The sequence below is a fragment of the Paracoccidioides brasiliensis genome (assembly GCF_000150735.1).
Source record: "Paracoccidioides brasiliensis Pb18 unplaced genomic scaffold supercont2.4, whole genome shotgun sequence".
NCBI lineage: Eukaryota > Fungi > Ascomycota > Eurotiomycetes > Onygenales > Ajellomycetaceae > Paracoccidioides > Paracoccidioides brasiliensis.
In genome coordinates this window covers 1381725-1402275 of record NW_011371361.1, presented here as the reverse complement: position 1 = coordinate 1402275, position 20551 = coordinate 1381725, and the positions used below count along the sequence as shown (strand labels likewise).

Genomic DNA, 20551 nt, shown 5'->3' with positions numbered 1-20551 from the left:
GCGCTTGGAAAAACAGGTCACCAATTCTAATCTAATCCTTCTTCAGGGGATGATACATTTCCATTATCCCGTCCTTCGTAATCAACATTATCTGCAACCCATCACCCACCTCAATATGTCTCTCCACAGCACTTGTAAAAGCATCATTGACAAGCTGCAGTGCATCCTCCGCAGGCTGTGGTTGCGGCTGTCTGGGCTGCTTATCTAGCGCGTTCCCTTCTCCTGGCCCCGAAACATACTGATTCTTGAAATTAACCTGATTATCCAAAAACGGCATAATCAAGCTTGCTGCGGCACCGGCCGCCCGACAATACTCCCTCTCATAGGATCCCACGGGATCATAGCTGTACAGCGCACCCCTGCCGTCCTCATCAATACCGCCCAGGATCGCGTGAACGTAGTACGGGAAGAACCGCTTCGAGTATAGAATGGTAGACAGACGCTGCGCACAGGCTTTCACAGACATGGGCTTGCCATGCTTGTACTTGTACATTTTCACGACGGCATCTAAGCGTTCTTTGAGGGCGCGACCGTCTGCGGCGAAACCGACGACAGAGAGGACAAGATGGGCACCCTCACCACCTTCACCGTCTTCACCTATCTTGAAAAGCTTGGGGGAGTAGCGGGTGTTTATGCTGTAGCCGGTGACGGAGCGTGTGTCGCCTGCGAGGATAGCGTAGTCTTCACCTGCGATGCCTAACGTTGAGCCGCCATTGTCGGTGTATCTGGAGAACAGCATGGCAGTATTAGTTGCTGTTTCTATGATACTAAAGATCCGGCATGGGTTGTTCGAAGGGAACTTACGGGTTAAAGCCATGATGACGCTTGGGCGCACCGTTTGACTGTTGTTCAGCGAACGAATAGCCTATGGTTTCGGCATGGGGGAAGGAATGGCTGAGAAAGGAGGTCATTTCGGGGGTGCGGGTGGAATAGATGAGGATTACCGAAACTGGACAGAGGATATGCAAAGAGAGGAATCAGGAAATTATGGCGTATAGTATGTGGTATCTGAGATGTTCGTTGAGTTGGGTTTTGAAGCTTCGGTGAGGTTAACGTGAAAGCTGATGGCTGCCTCATGCTTAGTCAACCTCTAACTAGTTAGTTAACTAACGAACCGACCAACCGAAGCTCAACATCTATCATCCATCTCATAATATTGATAAATGATAATGCCGCAAACGGGGATCTTGAACTCCCATAAACCTTTAAAAGAAGATGGATTCCTACAACTAGCTAAACTACAGGAGATATTTAGTACGTGGGCTTCCCCGGGATGCAGATATTAGCCCTGCGGTGCCCGCTGAGGGAGTTGGTGCCATACCAAGCCCTGATATCAATTTCTGGCTTCTCGCGGCCATTCATGGCTCACAATGTGCTATGAATAGACAAAGTCCATGCTTCTTTCTGCTATTATTTTGTGGGCAAGGGCTACTTTAACTCCTCGTGTAACTGGCCGATTAGGCCTCAAAAGGCCTAGCGAAGAGAGCAAACACTGAGGGGCCTGAAAATGAGCAGATTGAATTCATGCAGTAGAATGTTGTCAACATATGATTTTCGAGTTTTCCACTCAACTACATCTTGCACTTCCACAGTGTAACTATTGGACAGCATCGTCGTTAACCAGCAATCAATCAATCATAGGGGACATCTGTTCAGTTGATACCACATTAACGATCAAGCCCAAAAATTAACATTCGCCTCCATTACCATGCGTCTCCTTAATACCAAGACTTATCGGTTGGAAGAATTCTCAGATGGCTGCATTCCGCTATATGCCATCCTTTCACACAGGTGGCAGGAGCAAGAGGTCGTTTTTCGTGACCGAGAAACTGTTCCGGCATTTACGGGACAACTATACAGTAAACTGTCTTGGAGTTGCGCCCAAGCAATGAAAGATAATCTGGCCTATATTTGGGTGGATACCTGCTTCATTGACATGTCGAGCAGCGCTGAATTATCAGAATCCATCAACTGCATGTACGAATGGTACCGGTGTGCGGCGGTGTGTTATGCTTATCCGTATGATATGATGGAGACTTCTAGCTTCCGTTCCAGCGTATGGTTTACAAGAGGCTGGACGCTATAGGAGCTCATCGCTTCCTCCAGATTACAGTTCTTTAATGTCGAATGGCAGGGCCTAGGCTCGAAAGTGGATCTCAAGGATATAATATCTTCACAGAGCCTGAACCTCTTTCTCCTCCCCTCCCTCTCCCCCTCCCCGGGCATTTTTTCTACCATTTGTTTATTGATAACAGAGTTATATGTTCAGACTATTGTTGGTAACTATCATCTTATATTGAATATATATTAGAACACACAATCTTTGACAATTGAATATCGTACTCACAAACGGAATACAGCTTCATCTAGACCAATTTCAAGCCAATAGCTTTTGATCACACTTTTTCGTAACACACTGAATTACAATTTTTTGAATGGAAAGGCATGGCTGCATATCGTTGCATATGTAGCCTTCGTTATACAGTAATTATTTACACAAATTTGGGCTCATTTGAGCGTTCACTGAATCGCCCTCTAGATAGATTACATCACAGTAAAATATGCCGCACAGCGTCTAATAGCCGAGCGCTTATTTAGCTTGTCAATGATGAACCAAATACACCATGAACATACTGCCAATGTAGGTCAATTATTTTCGCCATTCCACGCTCGGTTTGTTAGACAGAGCACAATGCTCGGTTTAGCAGCGTATTGTAGCAGCAGCGAAGATGAGGATGTGGATGCTCCTCCGACAAAAATTCAGCAAGCAAAGGTGCGCTTGCCTGAGTATATCATCCAAGTTGATCATATTTCTGACAATCTTATACAGCAACCAACGGACTCTACAAAAACTATTTCAGCTCAACCAGCAGGTATGCTTTGTGTATATATATCTTGCCCTTGCTTATGCAATACTCTACTAATGATCCCCTAACAGATAAAGAAAACGCTGGCTCAGACCAGCGAGAACGCATACCTCGGACTATCGAAGATATAAATAATAAACCTCTAGTCGGGCCTTTCCAACCAATACAATCAATATCTCCTACCGGTAACGAGCCTTCATCGTCATCTCGAAAATCCTCACCCTTCTCCGCAAACCGCGCCTTACTCCGCGACATGACCCTTCCCCCCATCCCCAACTTCGACATCCCGCCCTCCCCTCCTGGTTCCCCCGATCCAGCCGCGAACCAGAAATTCGCACACTTCTTCTCTCTGAAAAGGCAAGGCGTACATTTCAACGAGAAGTTGGCTAGCTCTTCATCTCTGCGAAATCCAAGTTTGCTGGCAAAGTTGATGGAACATGCTGGTATCGATGGACAGGCGCAATATGCCACCTCCCTCCCTAAGGAGCTGTGGGATCCCGTCTCGACACTACCACCGTGGGGCTACAAGGAGGAGTTACTTAAAAGCCAGCAGGAAGTGCGACGGAAAATTGAAGAGAAGAAAGCATCGGGGCCAAGAGAAGCTATAGATTTTGTCTCTGCGGGTGGGGGAGGACAATCGAGAGAACCTGCGACTCCACCCGGTGGGAAGAGTAGGCCTAGTGCCGCTGAGCGTGTTATGGCGGGGCTAAATAGGGAGAGGACAAGCTCACCAATGAATCCTGAACGGGGTCGACGGACGGCGGATTTGGAGCGGAGGACTAGACGGAGTGATTCTAATCACAAGAGACGGAAGTCCAGGTCCCCACCGGAGAAGAGGAAATGATCGCTCTCTCCGTGATCGGTGTTTTACGACTAATTTTTTTTTTTGGTTTTGTTGGGGGGGGGATATTGGAATGAATTAACGGTGGTGATTTATGGATATATACTACTGTACATACATGGGTTGACTTAACGGTGTTTATACCCAAGGGCAGGCTACGGAATTGGCCATATCTTAGTGGAGAAATAACGAATTACATGCAGAGAATATAGCATCGTGGATAAATATTATCGCATTTGAGTGTATTTTTCAAAATCGTTATTTGGCGCATTAGCCGCGATCAACTCCCGTAAGCGCAGCGCTTGCTGACTGAGCTTCTTTGACGCAAGCTTAGTTGACTGATCGACGACAACAGAACAGTAGCAACGCAGGATACAATTATCTTCTCCCATGACATATCTCTCAACTTGATTCCAAGAACGTATAGATCGCAAGCCTTCCACTTGTTCTACTTTTACTCCTCTTCAATCCAACCGCATCCCTCAATTCCTGCCTCCATCACCGCCGTTAACGATTTACCCATCATGAACCACTTCCCTGGAGTTTGGGGACGAGTAAGCTGCCATACTTCTCTCTGTTCTGCTATATTATATGCAAATCTAACTTTGCTGCTTTTAAATTTCCAAAGCCTAGAAATGACATTTATGGCGAATATGACCATTCATATCTCCAAACAACCACTCCCAACACACACACGCAGTCGCCTATTGTAACAGGTACATCAGTGATTGCCGTCAAGTTCAACGGCGGTGTAGCAATCGCAGCCGACAATTTGGGTACAGTGGCTTTTCTTTTTACTATTACAATTGATAGTCGCAATCTCTAACACCACTCCAGCATCATACGGCTCCCTAGCGCGCTTCACGGACATTAAGCGTCTGCGCCCCTTCCACAACAACGCCGTCCTAGGCTTTGGTGGCGATGTGTCTGACATGCAATTCATCGACCGCCACCTAAACTCCCTGGACATCGACGAAAACTACTCGACCTACGGCCATACGCTCAACGCGCAGAACCTGCATACCTACTTGTCCAAATTGATGTACAGGCGCCGCTCACAGTTCAATCCGCTGTGGAACAACATTCTTGTCGCAGGCTTCGACACCAACGGCCAGCCTTTTTTGAGCTCCGTCGATTTGCTGGGAAGCACATATTCGGCCCCATCGTTGGCTACGGGATTTGGAGCCCACCTTGCTATCCCAGTGCTGAGGCGGTTGTTCCCGGAGGACCGACCGTTGGAGCAGATCACGGAGGAGGAAGCAGTCAAAGCCCTGAAGGAGTGTTTGAAGGTGTTGTTTTATCGTGATGCCAGAAGTACTGATCGTTATTCTATTGCTATTGTGAAGAAGGACGGGGTGTCGTTGAAGGATGATGAGAGGTTGGAGAATCAGAGTTGGGAGTTTGCGGAAGATATTAGAGGATATGGGAGGACGACTAATTGATTGCGCAGTTGAATGATGCATCGATTGGGCTGCTCCTTTTCCCCGTTTTTTTTTTTGTTGGTAATTGATATTCCGATCCGCGTTGTTACGCTTTAAGAAGCTCTGTTTGACCATTTCTATTTAACTACGTGGGTATATGTGTCGTCTTTAAAATCTAGACTCTGGATTATCTTCACTAGAGCCACTGTGCTCAACCACAAATCTCACTTGTGGTTCTAATGATGACTGCAATTTCCAGTGACCACTTTTGCGGCTCTCATATGCGTATTCATCATCTTTCTTTACCCTTTAGATTCAATCCCCTACAGCTTTGCTGAGTGTTCCTCGAAAATAACTCTGTTTTCACAAGTTCCCACTCCCTCAAGAGACACCTCGACTTTATCACCATTCTTGAGCCACAAGGGCGGGTTCCTGCCCATGCCCACTCCCGAAGGCCTACACAAAAGCAAAACCGAAGTTAGCAAAGACAACCAACCAGCTCTTGAAAGAACAGAGAAGAGAACAATTCAAAAAAACAAGTTCATACTCACGTCCCCGTAAAAATCAAATCTCCCGGCCCCAACGTACATCCCCTCGACAACCACGACACCGTCCGCCTTACATCAAAAATCATATCTGCGGTCGAACTCTTCTGCACCACCTCCCCATTTAACTTAGTCTGAATCTTCAACCCTGCCGCATCCCGCAACACCGCCGTCGTCACAATGCCCGGCCCAATCGGGGCCCAGCCATCAAACCCTTTCCCAATCGCCCACTGGCCCCCACCGCGCTTCAACTGCCACTCCCTATGCGACACATCATTGCCCACCGTATACCCAAGCACATAGTCCAGCGCGTCCTCCTCAGAAACATCCCGACACTGCTTCCCAATAACGATGACTAACTCGCACTCATAATCTATCCCGGGACACTCCTGTGCCATAATAGGGACTGGTATGTCATCTCCCGGCCCTGCGAGGGAGGCGGGGGGCTTATAGAAGAGGATTGGATATCTGGGGATGGGCATGTTTGCCTCTGTGGCGTGCTTGGCATAGTTAAGGCCGAGGCAACGAATGGATTTGACGTCCGTAGGGGAGAGCGGGGAGAGGAGGCGGGAGATGGGGAGGATGCGGGTTGTGAGGGTTGGGGAGGTGAAGATGTCGCCGGTGATGAGGCGGGCGGAGGTGGCGCAGGAGATGTCGGTGGTGGCAGGGGGGAGGAAGGGCTCGCCGTAGTAGACTCGCCCGTCTTTGGAAAGAAAGCGGATAAGACGCTAGATGGCGGTTAGTATATATTCATAAGCTATACGAATTATCCGGGGTATCTGCAGGTTATCACCCGGCGGATTGTAGAGGGAACGGAGGTTTTGTATACTTACTGAGAACGGAGGCATTATGCTATCTTCCTTATTGTTTACCATTTACACCGATAGGGAACGGCTGGGGAAGGCCCATTGAGTAATTATGCTCAATGAAACCTTTAGGTGGGCGGGTTTGTGAACGATTAATCAGTTACGGATTACTCTGCAGTTGATTAGTCAAGCTCAGTTATGGATGTTGAAGAATGACATCACGTAACTATTTACATCTAAACATCTGGGTAAAACAGAAGTAACTGAATAATAAATATTCATTTTACTGTTATTTTCATAAATCAATAAGTAAATTGAATTATCATTTCTCACTATCAAGTTTTCCTCCTCTAGCTGGAAACAATTGTTGTTGATGAGTTTATCATCTTCTTCCTGGCTAGAACTATTTAAGTGTCCAGCAACATTGTTAACTTCCGTAATTCTCTGTTCCTTTTCTGCTGCTGCAATGTTGAATCATCCATTGTTGGATAACTACTATATAACCACGCCACATTAGACCAGGCTCATTACCAGGTCTCAAATTCTTGAATGCCTGGAAGTATTTCAAAGACACTGCTCAACCAAGAGCTCCCCATTGACCGGATCTACCATGAAGTTATCCGGCTTACAGCGCGAGGTGCTCGCTTTGTATAGACATGCTCTCAGGGAGATCAGAAAGAAGCCCAAGGTACATAACATGACCTGCTATTCTTCAATATTCGCATATGGGCTTAACCGATTCATTCGATTTATCTCTAGGAATCCCAGGATAACTTTAAACGGTTTGCCCGGTGCGTATCAACAGTGGCATGATATTCACACCCAAAGCTAATTTACCCACTTCGTACGACATGACATTAGACAAGAGTTCCGGAAGAACGTGAACATCAGCAAAATGGACTTCTCGGCTATTGAATACCTCCTGCGACGAGGCCGCCGCCAGGTCGAAACGTATTCTTCCGCTGGGATCCGGAATGTCTTGCGCTGAATTTTAACAGCGCAGTCCATGATCACGACATCCTCGCTCAATGCTAGATCCGGGTGGCAAACGGGCCAGAGAGTCGTCCAGCAAACTTGTTAAACCCAGTCAATACTTTCACCTTCTCTGTGGATCCCCCTAAGGTGGTTGGTTTTACATATCCTCATCGTTGATCAATTGCGCAGGAGAACTGATGACATCACGTGACTTCAATGGAAGCTTCTGCTCCATTCGAGAAATCGCTCAAAGCTTCATGCGACATCTCGCTGCTGCGCGAAAGTTATTGACGTAAGGGAGGCGGAGAGGGATGGATAGGCTTTAGCTTGCTGCGGACGCAAGATAGAATGCCTCCGACTTTCCTATATATACCGCATGGAATCTCATGCAAACATCTTAGAAGCAAATGAATAGAAATAACAAATTAAACAGCCAAAATCGAGGACCCAACTTCATGTTCTCTCGTCGAGCCATCGGTTGCCCCTTGAAAGCCTCCAGACTTCGATCCCAGCCTACCTCTTCAGCTTACCGTATCTCTAAATTCTCTTCCGGGGCTATCCCACACATCTACCCGTCCGCCACCACCACCCAATCTAACATCAGCCAAGCACGCAACATGTCTTTCTTCCCACGTTTACCCGCCGGTGACTTCACCCCCCTTTTCCGTCTGCTAGATGACTATGAAAGCCACCGCTCCGGCGTCGAATCCAACAGCCACTTAGGCGGCATACGCACCTTCGCCCCCCGCTTCGACGTCCGCGAAGCTAAAGACGCCTACCACCTCGACGGCGAGCTGCCAGGCATCAACCAAAAGGACATCGAGATCGAGTTCACAGATTCTCAGACCCTCGTCATCAAAGGCCGCTCGGAGCGCGAATACTCCTCCTCTTCCAACGGTGAACCTGGCGATAAGGGGCAGAAGAAACTACACCAGCCAACCGTTGAGGATGAATCTTCCACTTCCATGACGAAGACGGGCGGCTCGTCTCAGGAGGTCGGCAGTGTTCGGGAAGGCGTCAAGTATTGGGTGTCTGAGCGCTCGGTTGGCGAGTTCAGTCGGACATTTAGCTTCCCGACTCGCGTTGATCAGAATGCTGTCAAGGCCAGTTTGAAGAATGGCATTTTGTCAGTTATCATCCCAAAGATGTCAGCCCCCACTTCAAAGAAGATTACGATTGAGTAGGGTGCACACGTGTACAATACCTACTACTCTGGCATGTCAGAAATAGTGGTTTCCATTGTTGGTTCGTTAGCTTGCATCGAGTTTGGTATTTGATGTTTTCTTTCTTTCTTTGCTGTACCCTTTTTCAACCACTGTAATGTAGTAATGATGAATTTGTGAGAATACTGTGTGATTGCATATGGAATAGTATGACAAGGTACAATATTGATATCAAGGAGGGCATAACTTTGAAATCTTTTATAATAATCAGAACATGGTCTATTTCAAAACCTAATTCGGATCAAGGTTTCACTTTACACACTTCATGGTAAATGTTCGAGCTTGCGACTAAAGATTTCACCTACTACATATATTGAGATAATCCTTTCACATAATCATAGAGAACATCTTAACTATTGTAATGCTGAAATTTGAGAGATTTCATCGATTTATATGGGCTCATAGGAGAGATATAAGCTGGGGGTACATAACTATACTCAGAAAAGGGGGGGACATAAATACTCCCGTGGTAATAGTAAAGACAGGTGGGGGGGTGGGGCCGCCAAAAGGGAAAACTGACAAATGAAATAAAGAATATGAGATGTGTGAACGGCGTTTCTATACATATATGTGGAGGGGACCAAAATAAATAAATAAATAAACATAAAGGTTTCAACCTCTCATTTACCCGATGAGTTGTAGAAAGTAAATTGGTTATTTCCAACTCCAAACCCACTTTCTGATTGCGCAGCATTCAACATTAGGTGGATTAAAAGTGTGTTGTAGTTGGCCACGGCTTGTTCCCCATCACATTATCATAATATATTCAACTCCCCATCCTCAATGTAAATATAAATATATAAAACTGTGAAATTTGTCATCAAAAGAAAAAAGAAAAGGAGATTGAAGAAATGTAAAGTTTCACAGAGAAGAATGCAAAGTCATTTTGAGGAGTAACTTAATTCATAACATATTATTGCATTCAAAACCCAACAACTGGAAGAAATAAAAATCGTGAGCTCAATTCATTGAAATCCTGCCAGCGTCTGGGCCTGTGACTGGGATTGGGAAAAGCCAACACAGAAAATCGAGTCCTTTCTGCCCTCCGCTCCCCGTACGAAACTTCGACTAGGCTTAACAACTGTCTTCGACTCCTGAGGCCCAGGCGCAGCAGGAAAAGGTGCCGTAAATGTCGAGGAAACGCGGCTATTTGTCCTTCTACTGTTGTAATAGACACCAGGCCTTTGGCGGGGTGAAGAAGGCTCGTCGGACACCATCAAATCTTGAGCCTCGAGGGAAAAATCGCCTTTTTCAGCTGTTCGTGGGCTTGGGCTTAGAATAGTTGATCCTGTCGCAGTTGCGGTTGTGGAGGATGTATCCTGTGCTAGTGTTGGGTTATTGGGTTTGGACATCCGCCTGTAACCGAAAATGCTCGTGCGGTCGCTAACGGCCGTGCTCTGTTTTTTGCTCTTGCTGAGACTTCGGAAAAATGAGCCACGCATGGATCGGTTGCGCTCATTCTGACGTTGTTCCTGTTCTTGTTCCTGTTGTTGTTTACACATGTAGTGATCCGGGTCCCAGTTCGACGTTGGAGCACACGCCACTTTATTTAGGTTCGACATCGACTGCGGATGATGGAGATGGTGTGCGCGGGAAGCAATGTGAGCCATTTTACTTGGCATTTTGGTTTGAACCGATGTAGATCGACGGATAGGGGCTGTGGATCTGTTCACATGGTTACCGAAGGGGTTGGGCTCAAAGCTTTCGAATGGATCGTATTGCAAGAAATCGGGTTTGCATGGCCAAGAGGTTTGTCCTAGTTCTGCAGTGGTATCAGATAGAAATGAGCGGAACCCTTCACCCAGAAACACTGGAGATGGAGATGAAGCATGGGAATCTACCCTTGTCGTCTTCGGGCCATCATATGTTGTTATTATATGACTCATGCGTTGTGAAAAACTAGCGTTTGAACGGACATTTGGAGGCTGAGTTCGAGCAAATTCACCGTGTATCTGGCAATGTTGATCCACGTTTGGGCTTTTCAAGTACGGTGGCGTGTCTTTCCGCGGTACCGGGGGAGGTGATTCCGACAAAGATCTTCGAGATGAGCAGGGCGAAGTGATTGACTCATTGCATTCCTCAATAACTTTAGTAGCTCTGCTGGTCTCCGCATTTGTCGTTCGGATTATCTCCTCGCCATCACTCCTCTTAGTCAACGACATTTTGTGGAGCCGTAGAGACCTATTCGAAGAAGCAGTACTGTATCCGCTATCTGCTTTGGTAAGAGGGTATACTTTTCGGCCTCTCATAGTGACAGGACTACCTCGTGTCGAGCTCTCTATCGGCCGTCCTCGATTGCACTCGTCGTTATCTTCATGCTCAATAGATTCATCTTTCCCCGTTCCTAAAATCTCCACACCTTCATCTTCGAACAGATTGTCATCAAATTCATTTGCCTTGGAAGTTGTCTGGAGAACCTGGCTAAGCTCAAGTGATGGACTTGCTGATGCGTTAGGTTGCATGGAGAGATCGTGCTTGCTACTAGCAGTAGAGGAGATACCAAGAAATGCATCGGGATTCCCTGGCCAAGAAAGCCTGAAAACTGGGAGGCCTAAATCATTGTTGTTAGATGGCGTTGGTGCATATATCCCGTGTTCCGGTCTCAGCGGGCTTTTGCCAGGGCCATTTTGAGGTGTTCTCGATCTATTTGGCGATGACTCTAGATGTGAGCTATGACTATAGGTTTCTTGTAGATTGCTGATGGAATAGCCGTCTCCCCAGTCTCGGCTACGAGTTTGTAGCAAATCGACAGAGTTACGGAGGTCCAAATGTATGCTTTTCATGTCGGAAAATGATTGGCGTCTCACGCTCATCGGAACTCTGTCACTTGGAGCCGGTGAAGCGCTGCCATTTACAACGCGAAGTGAGCCAAGTTTCAGCCTCCCCAAATGAGAATATTCAAGGTCGCTGGGAGTCGATGCCCGTAGTGGAGCAGAGCGAGTCATCTCATATAGAAAAACCGTATCTGCCGAGTCCCGTCGAAGCGGTAGATGACCGTCAGGGCCCCAGTAGGAGAAGGATGGGACGCCCTGTTCTGTATTTCGTGGGCAAAAGATGGTCTGAAGCAGGGTTTTCGGAGATTTAGAAGATTTATTAGTATTGTACAGGGAAAGCCGCCGGATCAAAGAGAATCTGTGATTTTCGGCCGGCTGGAATTCATCTTGGGCGCCTACTCCCAGACCGAATGGTGCTTTCGTCTCTTCCGACTTAACTCGATTCGCTGCTACTGGAATCTTTTGGGATAAACGTATATCGACTTGCTCTAATTCTGGAGTATAAGAGAACCGGGAACCTCGTGACCGTGAGCCTGATTGTGACAGTCGTCGCTTGAGTTCACCCATTATTTCGCCAAAATTAGATCGAGTCTTGCCATCATCACCGGCGCCCTGACTTCCCGAACCACGGCTATGATCAGGAGAATGTGGTGATGAAGGCTCTGCACAAAGGATTCCGTCGACTGGTGCCGTAGCCCGCTGGAAATGCCTAGGATGGGAATCGGGCCATGGGCTGCCCGGGCTGTACGGACTAGACAAGCTGCATGGACTTAGAAGTGAAGAATTTATAAGGTCCTCTATATCTCTGAACGTATTAGCTGGTTGGCCTGTCCGTGGCTTTGACAGCCGATGCGAACGTCGTGCTCCTTTTGGGTAGTTAGCAGACCGGACGGTAGACTGCGTGTTTCCCATTGCCACGGTTTTCCGAGTCGACAAAGCCTCTACGACGCCTGGGAGCTTACAGCCCCGGAAGAGCTCATATACCGAGCACAGGGAAGCGCGCAAGCTCACTCGGACGTCTAATGACAGCTAATAGCTAATAGCAATCAACCGGGGCTGTAGGGATATAATCTCGAATTCCAGAGAAGAGAGGGCAGCGGCTACGCTGAGGATAAATGTTGGTGGATTTTTGCGACAGTATGTAGGGGTAGGGACATGCAAAACCTTGACACATACATATGTTGGGAGCTCCAGGTGACGACCAAATATAGCGGAGTGAAGTATTAATATAGACGATGGGCTCACTGTATCCCAGCATGAACAGCTCCTACAAATTTCTTCCCTTGAGACCTGTTACGGCTTCCTTGAGAGAAAGAAAAGAAAAGAAAAAGAGTCAAATCAAATGACAAACACCTGCAAAATGGAACCGTGTTTCAGAGCCGGCTGAGCTTGGGGAGCGACAAACTGGAAGTTGGGTGCTGTGGAGGAGCTAGGGCTAAAACACAAAGAGAGACAAAAGAGTGACGCAGAGACAGCTTTTCACTCCAGTGAACAGTCGAAGATCAAGGGAGAGAGAAGAATATCATGCAGGGAAGGGAAACTCGAGGGTTCGGATGACCAAGAATAAATCAAGAAGTAAAATTGAATAGTTAGAAACAAGCAGCAGGTAGATTACCGAAACTTCCCGATGCGGGGTGGAATAGCTGCAGAAGAAATTTTCTTCATACCAAAATAAAAATAAAAAACGAATGAATGACAGCGGCACAACACGTTCACTACGGAGTCAAAGTCAACAAGGCAAGCTGCTGAAAATGGCAAGAAGATTTAAGAGAGAAGAAGAGAAGGAAAAGAGAAAGATCCAGCCTTGGTCGGGAATGGACAAAACTTGAATTGCGTTGAATAGTTAGGGGGGGTTGTTCATTGGGTGTTAGGTCCATCGTCAATAAGAATATCCGGCTAGAGCCATGACAACGGAAATAATTGGTTATTCGAGACACGCGAGAGGATAGACCAGTCTCGGGAATGAGAATCGAATAATTACCACCGTGGCGGGTTTGACATACAGAGGAGGATCAGTCAGTCAGTTATGCAGATACAGCGCGGGTTCTGTAGCTGAGGAAGATATACTCGGTAGATAAAACGAGGTTAATGGGCTGGCTGAATTGGGGGAAATATTGACAGACCGGTGAAACAAGAAGACATGCTAGAGCCAAGCTTGGAAGATTCGCTGGTTTCAGCTGCTCACTCCTGGCACCCCCGAGAATCCTGACACCAAGAGACTCAGATTATGGGCTAGAGGCGACATTACGATTGGGCCTGACTCCATACAGATCGAGGCCAAGCCGGGTAGATCTTGGACAACAACCATTGGTGATTGCTGCGATGCTAGTCAGTGTGAGGGCGAGACAGGGGGGGGGGGAAAGGAGAGGAGGCTGTTTGGTTGGGGAGAGCTGAACATGCGAGGTGGCCATTGTTGGTTGTTGGCTGTGTCGATGTCGATATCCTATCGTCATCATGATGTTGATATTCTGGATATTTACGGTGTTGATGGTTGGTTTGCTGTCTGAGGTTGCAGGGGTCCTTTGGCAGGGGTTGACTAATCGGCAAACCTTAAGTCAGAGCCGCCGCCGCCCAAGTAGTTATCAGGTGCCTCTCACTGGAATGAGTCGACAAGAGTTGACAAGAGTTGACAACTCGGACAGGGGACGAGGGACAGCAAATCAATCCAATTTATCACACTCAAGCCGCGGCAGCGCCAAAAATGGAAGATTGATAGCAATGTCCAGAACAACTAGCACAGTTCATCGAGTCCAGTACAACCTCAGCGGGCAGCAATTGGGCTTGCTTGAACTACCTGGCACGGGAGTACAACAGGCCAGACCGAAAGAGAATTCAACAATCGATATATTGATAGTTCCCAATAAGGCCCGATCCCGATCAGCAATCTATCGCTTTGCCTATCCTATTTTCCCTCCGTGTCCCTCCTTAAAACAGTTTTCCACTTGGAACTGGAAAGGGGAGCGGGTCCGAATACCACAGACAGATGGGGGTTTCTAGGCACACCAGAGCTAGGGCTGTAAATAACTGATAGTTTATTGCTCTACAATAATCCAACAAATCCACAATTCCCTTCTCAGATGTTGGTTCAATCTGCTTTCCCAGATGACAGCGCCACCACCCCCGCTTTCCGCCTTTCCATCTCTGGCTCGCGACGAGTTCACCACTGCCTGTCGCGCTCTGATAGCTAGAGTTGATGCTTACCAAACCCCAGATGAAGGGGGAGGCAACCTCGCTGGCCTTGGTTGGACAGGTGTGAGGCTAGAAACGAAGGTAGGTAAAGTGCCAACTCACTTTTGTTTATAGTTTTGTTCTTTTTCAATTCCTGGGGCTTTTCATCATTTGCCACATAAAAATTCCCCAGAGACGGGTGGGTACGTCTGTGTGATTGTCACTCTACATAAAAGTTATCTTTCCCTTCCCACACCCCACCCCCCAATAACAACTGGCTTTTGCTCCTGCATGCTATCACGACTGCTCGCGTTTTGGTTTCGAAAAACGAGGAAAAAGCAAATACTGAAAAGAGGAATGGAATGGGTGTTCGAGACCTGACAGTATTATAACTAATCAGATTGAGCCGGTCTCGGGACAATATCTTTTGGTACAGGATGACGAGGTAGTTTTGATTATACATAGACTACTCGACGAAGAAAACTCTACCCCTCCGCAGCAACTGAAACACGTTGATGTATTGGAGAGCCATGGGGCACACAAGAATGACACGACTGAGATTTTTGAACTTGATGAAAACGACCCTGTTCGTATATCGTCCCTCTAGTGTAGTTTTCACATTTCTTCCCCCCTCCCCCGCGAAAGGACGGAAACCCGATCCAGCTTTGCCCTTCATTGTAGAGTAGATTCTGACAATAGGGTACACAGGAAGAGCTTATTCGACAACCATATTGCAACTCCAAGCTCCAAGTAGAATACAATATCATGCTCTCGCCCACCTATCAAGTCCCTATCCTATATTTTTTCGTGCACAACAACGCCAACACTTCTGCCAAGACCTCACCAAAGGGTCTTCTTGACATCATTTACAATCGTCTCGTCCCCGCACAATACAGATCGGAGCTAAGGGACGTTGGCATAATGGGCGGCATAAGTTTCGGGGTATGTTTGTCCATCCATGTACCACGTCTCTGCCATGTGTATTCAGCTCACCAAGGCAACAAAAAACATTTTTTTCTTTCTTTCTTTAAACAACGCTAACCAAGCTGCAGCATCACCCATTATCGGACCTTCCGGTATACTTTGTTCACCCATGCAACACTGCAGATGCAATGAGGGACGTGGCTGAGAATTTAGAGGTAACCGCGGAGACGTATCTGCTCTTGTGGCTCGGTTTGGTGGGGAATTGTGTTGGTCTGCATATTCCGAGCGGGCTCCTCATCGACAAACAAAATCCATAAAGCGGGGAAGCTGCTTCAAAGCCTTCTTTTGGTCTCAGTAGTCTTGAGAAAGAGAACAATCAATCGGACCCCGGAGGGCCATGTGTATTTCTTCCTCCGTTGGGGTTGGGGCGTGAATTTCAATTTTTGAGTGCGGCTACTTTGGGGGGACTAATCTTCATCGGATGAAGCCTCCATCGACACGTCACTGTCATCTTCCTCCATTGGTGCCTCTCCCCCACTCTCGTCTTCTTCACGGGGCCGTTTGACGCCTTGTGGACCTTCGCTTGTGGGTTGGGATACAGGGACAGCGGGGGGCGATGTCGTGGTGGTCGTTGTGGTAATGGTGGTGGCTGGAGCCATTGCCGAAGGTGGAGCATTGAAGATAGATTTTTGAAGTTCGGTAGACACGCCAGGTGCTGGAGCGGTGGCCGGAGTGTTATACGTACCCCGCAATTTGGCTATAATATTTGAGCTGCCTTTCCCGTAGACAATTTTCTGGAGGCCATCAAAACCAAGAATGTGAGCACAGTTCCAACCATTGTTCTGAAGAGATAAGACGTTGACATGCACATACCATCTCCTTGCCGAAGAACTCAAAGCCCTGCAACGCTCGCATTGCCTGAGTACTAGCCTGAATGTCTCTGAATACAACATGAGCTTGACCTCGCATCTTTGCTGTTTTCATTGCGACGACGTCGAGGACTGTGCCATAGGTTGAGAAAAGTGCGTAAAGGGCTAGTCGCAAATCCGGCTTTTTCAGCTTGTCTGGGAGATTCGTGCAGTATAAACTACTTCGCAGTCAGTAAATCCTTGCTAACAATCGCGGTATAAAGATTTCAACAGACGTTTGGTTTGGAGCTCCCACATTGACCACCGCGGTTGCAGGTTTTGTTGTCATATTTCTCAAAATTGGGAATATATTATCGTTGTAGTGTATTTGACGGAATTGCAACCTCGACAATCAACTTCTCCAGTGATTCTGGGGACCGTATATTAGTTGCTCTGCTGCTATCCCCTTGTGTATGTTTTGTTGTGGGAAATATAATGATCAGCTTTTTAAGATGAGCTTCTAGTCACATGACTCATTATTATCTAATCAGTTTTGATCATGGATCGGTCAAACATTCAACCAAGCAACTCAAGAACATACCAACATCGTCATCAACAAGTCCAGAAGGCAAACATCCCACTTGCGATAGTAGAGAGCTCCTCCTATCGCAAACTTGATACGTCCAGTATGGCTGCCCCCGAAGTTCATCATCTCTTTCACAACCCAATTGCAGACCATTCGTTCTCTTCAGACAAGCAGACTCTCGCTGTAGCCAAGGACAATTTCGTAAGCCTTTACCAGAAATCGGGCTCCAAGTATGCTCTCAGTGATGAGCTCAAAGGCCATGACAAGACAGTAACGGGTGTGGATATTGCCCCAATAAGTGGCAAAATTGTGACTTGTTCCCAAGGTCAGTAGATGGCCTTCACCGGATGTGCAATATACGCTTCTCTAAACTGCCGTGTTGTATAGATCGCAATGCCTACGTCTGGGAACGCACTGCCACTGGGTGGAAGCCAACTCTCGTGCTTCTCCGTATCCATCGAGCCGCAACCTACGTTCGCTGGTCTCCCTCGGAGCAGAAATTCGCCGTTGGTTCCGGTGCACGCGTGATTGCCGTCTGCTATTTTGAAGAAGAGAACGATTGGTGGATCTCAAAGCATTTAAAGAAGCCCATCCGCAGCACGATTACAACTCTTGCCTGGCATCCGAACTCCGTGCTGCTCGCAGCCGGATCTACGGATTCGCATGCAAGGGTGTTTTCCAGCTTTATCAAAGGCATCGACGAGCGCCCGGAGCCAAGTGCCTGGGGAGAACGGCTCCCATTTAATACTGTTTGTGGTGAATTCCTGAATGACTCCGCTGGGTGGATCCATGGGTGCGCTTTTTCTCCAAGTGGGAACTCCCTGGCGTTTACTGCCCACGATTCCAGTATCACCGTGGTTTACCCCAGCGCACCCGAACAGCCTCCTAGGGCGATGTTGAATATTAGCACCAGATTGCTGCCATTTACGAGCTTGATATGGAATGGGGACGATGAAATTATTGCTGCTGGCCATGTGTGACCTCAATGATTACCACCATCTCAGTTTCACAATCGGGAATTGCTGACAAAATCCTCACAGGACTGCGAGGCATTCCGTTTCCGTGGCAGTGAAAACGGCTGGCAACTAGTAGGGTCAATAGATGCCAAAGCTCAATCAGGAGCTGGCAGTGCCCGTGAAGAAAGTGCTCTCAACAAGTTCCGCCAAATGGATATCAAAGGAAGCACCAAGAATGATACCCAACTCCAGACTGTGCACCAGAATACGATAAGCACTCTGAGGGTGTATGAAGAAGATGGAGGCAAAGTGCGGAAGTTTAGCAGTAAGGAGCCACTCATACCCTGTCTTGTTTTATTCTTAAACACTGTTAGGATTGAAAAAGCTGACAGTATCTACTCAACAGCAAGCGGTGTGGATGGAAGAGTCGTCGTGTGGAGCACGTGATATGTCATTGATTCGGTGGTAAATCAAGGAAACTTCTGTGTTTAATATATATATGACTCGTTGCTCAAAGAGCACTTTGCTGAAATGAAAATCTTCATGCAGCACTCCAAGATGCGTCCATAGACTTATTTTATTAAGCAACTTTTCCTCCTCTGGTGTTCGTGTCCATACAATAATACAGATAATATGTTGTCTCGATCGCTTTGGTTTTCGCGGCTGGTCTCACAACGTCTCAACTCCCTTGTTTTATTAGTCCCAAGCGTCAAGCAGATTCTCAGCGAAGCTGGAGCTTTAATTCTTGAAGTAGCTTGAATTGCTATGTTCTTCCATCTAGCCCTCCAGCACCAGCAGGTTCTTAATAATGGGCGACTTATTGCTACATTGTGGATTGATTCACAAGGGTATATATTCCCCTCTTTCTCCGTCTACCCTATCCCTCAGCCGCTGGGTTACTAGCCGATTCCTCTGCTCGTATGACAAAAGTGGACAAAAGGAAAATTCCTGAAATTCCAAACCTGAGGATACGACCGTAGATAAAGCATGGAAACAACGAGCATCTTCGCTTGTAAGTTACCGGAAAGATTGAGGATATCGGCATAATTCATCTTTGGCGACGCGATTATTTGGACTTGACTATGGCGCTATATATAACCGTAAAGACATGGCATGCGATATCTAAACTCTCAATAATTAACAGGGACTGGAGATATTTAGTAGAACTTAACTAATAGTTGTAGGGGATAAATTTCTACATTGAGAAATCCTAGGTTATAAGCAACTGCTTTGTATTAATAGCATGTCCTCCATCCCTGCCCAACAAGTATGTCCCATATGGTGTAGTGGCTAACATCAGCGTCTCTCACACGCTAGCCGGGGGTTCGATTCCCCCTATGGGAGCAAACAACTATTCACTTTACATTTTTCTTTCTTCTGTTTTGAATTTATTCTCTTTCGGGGCTGGTTGAATTTTTTGTGACTTTCATGACCTTTCCAGGGTTAAATATGGCAGACATAAGTTGCTCAAGATTTGGGCCCAAAACCCCCTCGTCGGCTCATATACTAAATTCAAGCTGTCGTTCTTGAACCTACTAACTCGACACATCGCTAAATTATACTATGAGCTTTAAATAAACTTGCCCTCCCAAACCCGACGGCTCCAGCTGAAGAAGAATCTCACATCACAGTCACACTGCATGATTTGTAGACGGTGTAGATCTGAAGAACAAAGGACGGGGCTGTGGTTTTGGTTTCCAGCAATTGCGCTTCCTCATCCAATATGTGGGAGAGTTAGCATCCAAATGCACAATGTAATCGAATAAAGCTGGTCCTCAGAGTAGACCTTTGGCAGATTTTCACACGGGACTCACAACTATGCACATCATCCACGGCATACTTTATTTTATTTTGTTCGGATGTAATGGGAATATACGACGAATCTTAACACACATACATGGCTGATAGCTGGGAACTGAAGAAGGTTGTACAAGGAAAACAAAATAAATATGCTAGATTTCTGTCTTCTCTCGGAGATTGAAATGATAGCTTACCCTTTAACCAAAGCGAGAGGGGACCTGGTATTTAAGGAAAAGGGGTGGTGAAATATGTGGTGTACATATTGCTTTCGGTTTTATGAGACAGTTGAGTGTGTTCATCAGGAAGCTCTTATTGTGTGGGGAAGCTGAATAGCTGAACTACGCGTAGTCTGTCGAGATTCAAATAATTTCGCCAACAGGACAAGTGGACCGAGAATATTAGCTGCCATAAATCTATATCAAAAGGGTTGTGCAGAATTTCTCTGCAAGTCACGTAAACGTTTCACCCAAACAGACATCCAAATGTCATATCCTGGTCAGCTACTATTGCTGGTAAATGAAGCGGGGCCATGAGTATAACTATCCATTGTCATGTAGAAACAAAAATAGACTATACTAACATTGTGTAGCATTCAAGTTATTGACGTCAAGTCGAACCCTAACCAATAACTAGGGGACCTGGGATTGATTCCGTAATGGTGATCTCCGCATGAAGAATGAATAACTAGTTAACTAGGGACGGCGTGGAGTCGCCTGGACACTTGGCTTAGCCACTGGCTCAACCGAATCCCAACTGATCGGCGGGCCGAGAAATATTAGACGGATTCTTGCCTGTTTTCGCTCCCCAAAATGATAGG

At 46.8% G+C, this 20551-nt stretch overlaps 10 protein-coding genes and 1 non-coding gene across 11 annotated transcripts; 7 read left to right on the top strand and 4 right to left on the bottom strand.

The window, feature by feature from the left end:
• Nucleotides 1-31: 31 nt before the first annotated feature.
• PADG_03967 (proteasome core particle subunit beta 6) lies at nucleotides 32-911 on the bottom strand (the record flags this gene model as incomplete). Its single annotated transcript, XM_010761360.1, has 2 exons — nucleotides 32-725; nucleotides 805-911. 2 exons carry the CDS (start codon nucleotides 909-911, stop codon nucleotides 32-34), a joined length of 801 nt encoding a protein of 266 aa, XP_010759662.1.
• Nucleotides 912-1708: 797 nt separating this feature from the next.
• PADG_03966 (uncharacterized protein) lies at nucleotides 1709-3711 on the top strand (the record flags this gene model as incomplete). Its single annotated transcript, XM_010760959.1, has 4 exons — nucleotides 1709-2056; nucleotides 2540-2773; nucleotides 2831-2873; nucleotides 2939-3711. The coding sequence occupies 4 exons, from the start codon at nucleotides 1709-1711 to the stop codon at nucleotides 3709-3711; spliced, it is 1398 nt and encodes a 465-aa protein (XP_010759261.1).
• Nucleotides 3712-4232: 521 nt separating this feature from the next.
• PADG_03965 (proteasome core particle subunit beta 7) lies at nucleotides 4233-5150 on the top strand (the record flags this gene model as incomplete). The annotated part of the gene is made up of 3 exons (XM_010761359.1): nucleotides 4233-4262; nucleotides 4337-4484; nucleotides 4546-5150. 3 exons carry the CDS (start codon nucleotides 4233-4235, stop codon nucleotides 5148-5150), a joined length of 783 nt encoding a protein of 260 aa, XP_010759661.1.
• A 302-nt stretch (nucleotides 5151-5452) lies between these two features.
• On the bottom strand, nucleotides 5453-6522 carry PADG_03964 (uncharacterized protein; the record flags this gene model as incomplete). The annotated part of the gene is made up of 3 exons (XM_010760958.1): nucleotides 5453-5585; nucleotides 5681-6402; nucleotides 6508-6522. 3 exons carry the CDS (start codon nucleotides 6520-6522, stop codon nucleotides 5453-5455), a joined length of 870 nt encoding a protein of 289 aa, XP_010759260.1.
• Nucleotides 6523-7090: 568 nt separating this feature from the next.
• PADG_11690 (uncharacterized protein) lies at nucleotides 7091-7468 on the top strand (the record flags this gene model as incomplete). Its single annotated transcript, XM_010761617.1, has 3 exons — nucleotides 7091-7168; nucleotides 7240-7271; nucleotides 7342-7468. 3 exons carry the CDS (start codon nucleotides 7091-7093, stop codon nucleotides 7466-7468), a joined length of 237 nt encoding a protein of 78 aa, XP_010759919.1.
• Nucleotides 7469-7910: 442 nt separating this feature from the next.
• On the top strand, nucleotides 7911-8639 carry PADG_03963 (uncharacterized protein; the record flags this gene model as incomplete). The annotated part of the gene is made up of 1 exon (XM_010760957.1): nucleotides 7911-8639. One exon carries the CDS (start codon nucleotides 7911-7913, stop codon nucleotides 8637-8639), a length of 729 nt encoding a protein of 242 aa, XP_010759259.1.
• A 1004-nt stretch (nucleotides 8640-9643) lies between these two features.
• Nucleotides 9644-12364, bottom strand: PADG_03962 (uncharacterized protein; the record flags this gene model as incomplete). The annotated part of the gene is made up of 1 exon (XM_010760956.1): nucleotides 9644-12364. The coding sequence occupies one exon, from the start codon at nucleotides 12362-12364 to the stop codon at nucleotides 9644-9646; it is 2721 nt and encodes a 906-aa protein (XP_010759258.1).
• A 2190-nt stretch (nucleotides 12365-14554) lies between these two features.
• Nucleotides 14555-15861, top strand: PADG_03961 (uncharacterized protein; the record flags this gene model as incomplete). Its single annotated transcript, XM_010760955.1, has 4 exons — nucleotides 14555-14722; nucleotides 15021-15206; nucleotides 15329-15562; nucleotides 15673-15861. The coding sequence occupies 4 exons, from the start codon at nucleotides 14555-14557 to the stop codon at nucleotides 15859-15861; spliced, it is 777 nt and encodes a 258-aa protein (XP_010759257.1).
• Nucleotides 15862-16011: 150 nt separating this feature from the next.
• On the bottom strand, nucleotides 16012-16741 carry PADG_03960 (U2 snRNP complex subunit MSL1; the record flags this gene model as incomplete). The annotated part of the gene is made up of 3 exons (XM_010760954.1): nucleotides 16012-16338; nucleotides 16418-16631; nucleotides 16689-16741. The coding sequence occupies 3 exons, from the start codon at nucleotides 16739-16741 to the stop codon at nucleotides 16012-16014; spliced, it is 594 nt and encodes a 197-aa protein (XP_010759256.1).
• Nucleotides 16742-16951: 210 nt separating this feature from the next.
• On the top strand, nucleotides 16952-18381 carry PADG_03959 (uncharacterized protein; the record flags this gene model as incomplete). The annotated part of the gene is made up of 4 exons (XM_010760953.1): nucleotides 16952-17303; nucleotides 17366-17952; nucleotides 18019-18259; nucleotides 18341-18381. The coding sequence occupies 4 exons, from the start codon at nucleotides 16952-16954 to the stop codon at nucleotides 18379-18381; spliced, it is 1221 nt and encodes a 406-aa protein (XP_010759255.1).
• Nucleotides 18382-19206: 825 nt separating this feature from the next.
• On the top strand, nucleotides 19207-19278 carry PADG_11689. The gene has a single exon. It is a non-coding gene; the product is annotated as a tRNA-Glu (tRNA).
• The last annotated feature ends 1273 nt before the right edge of the window (nucleotides 19279-20551 follow it).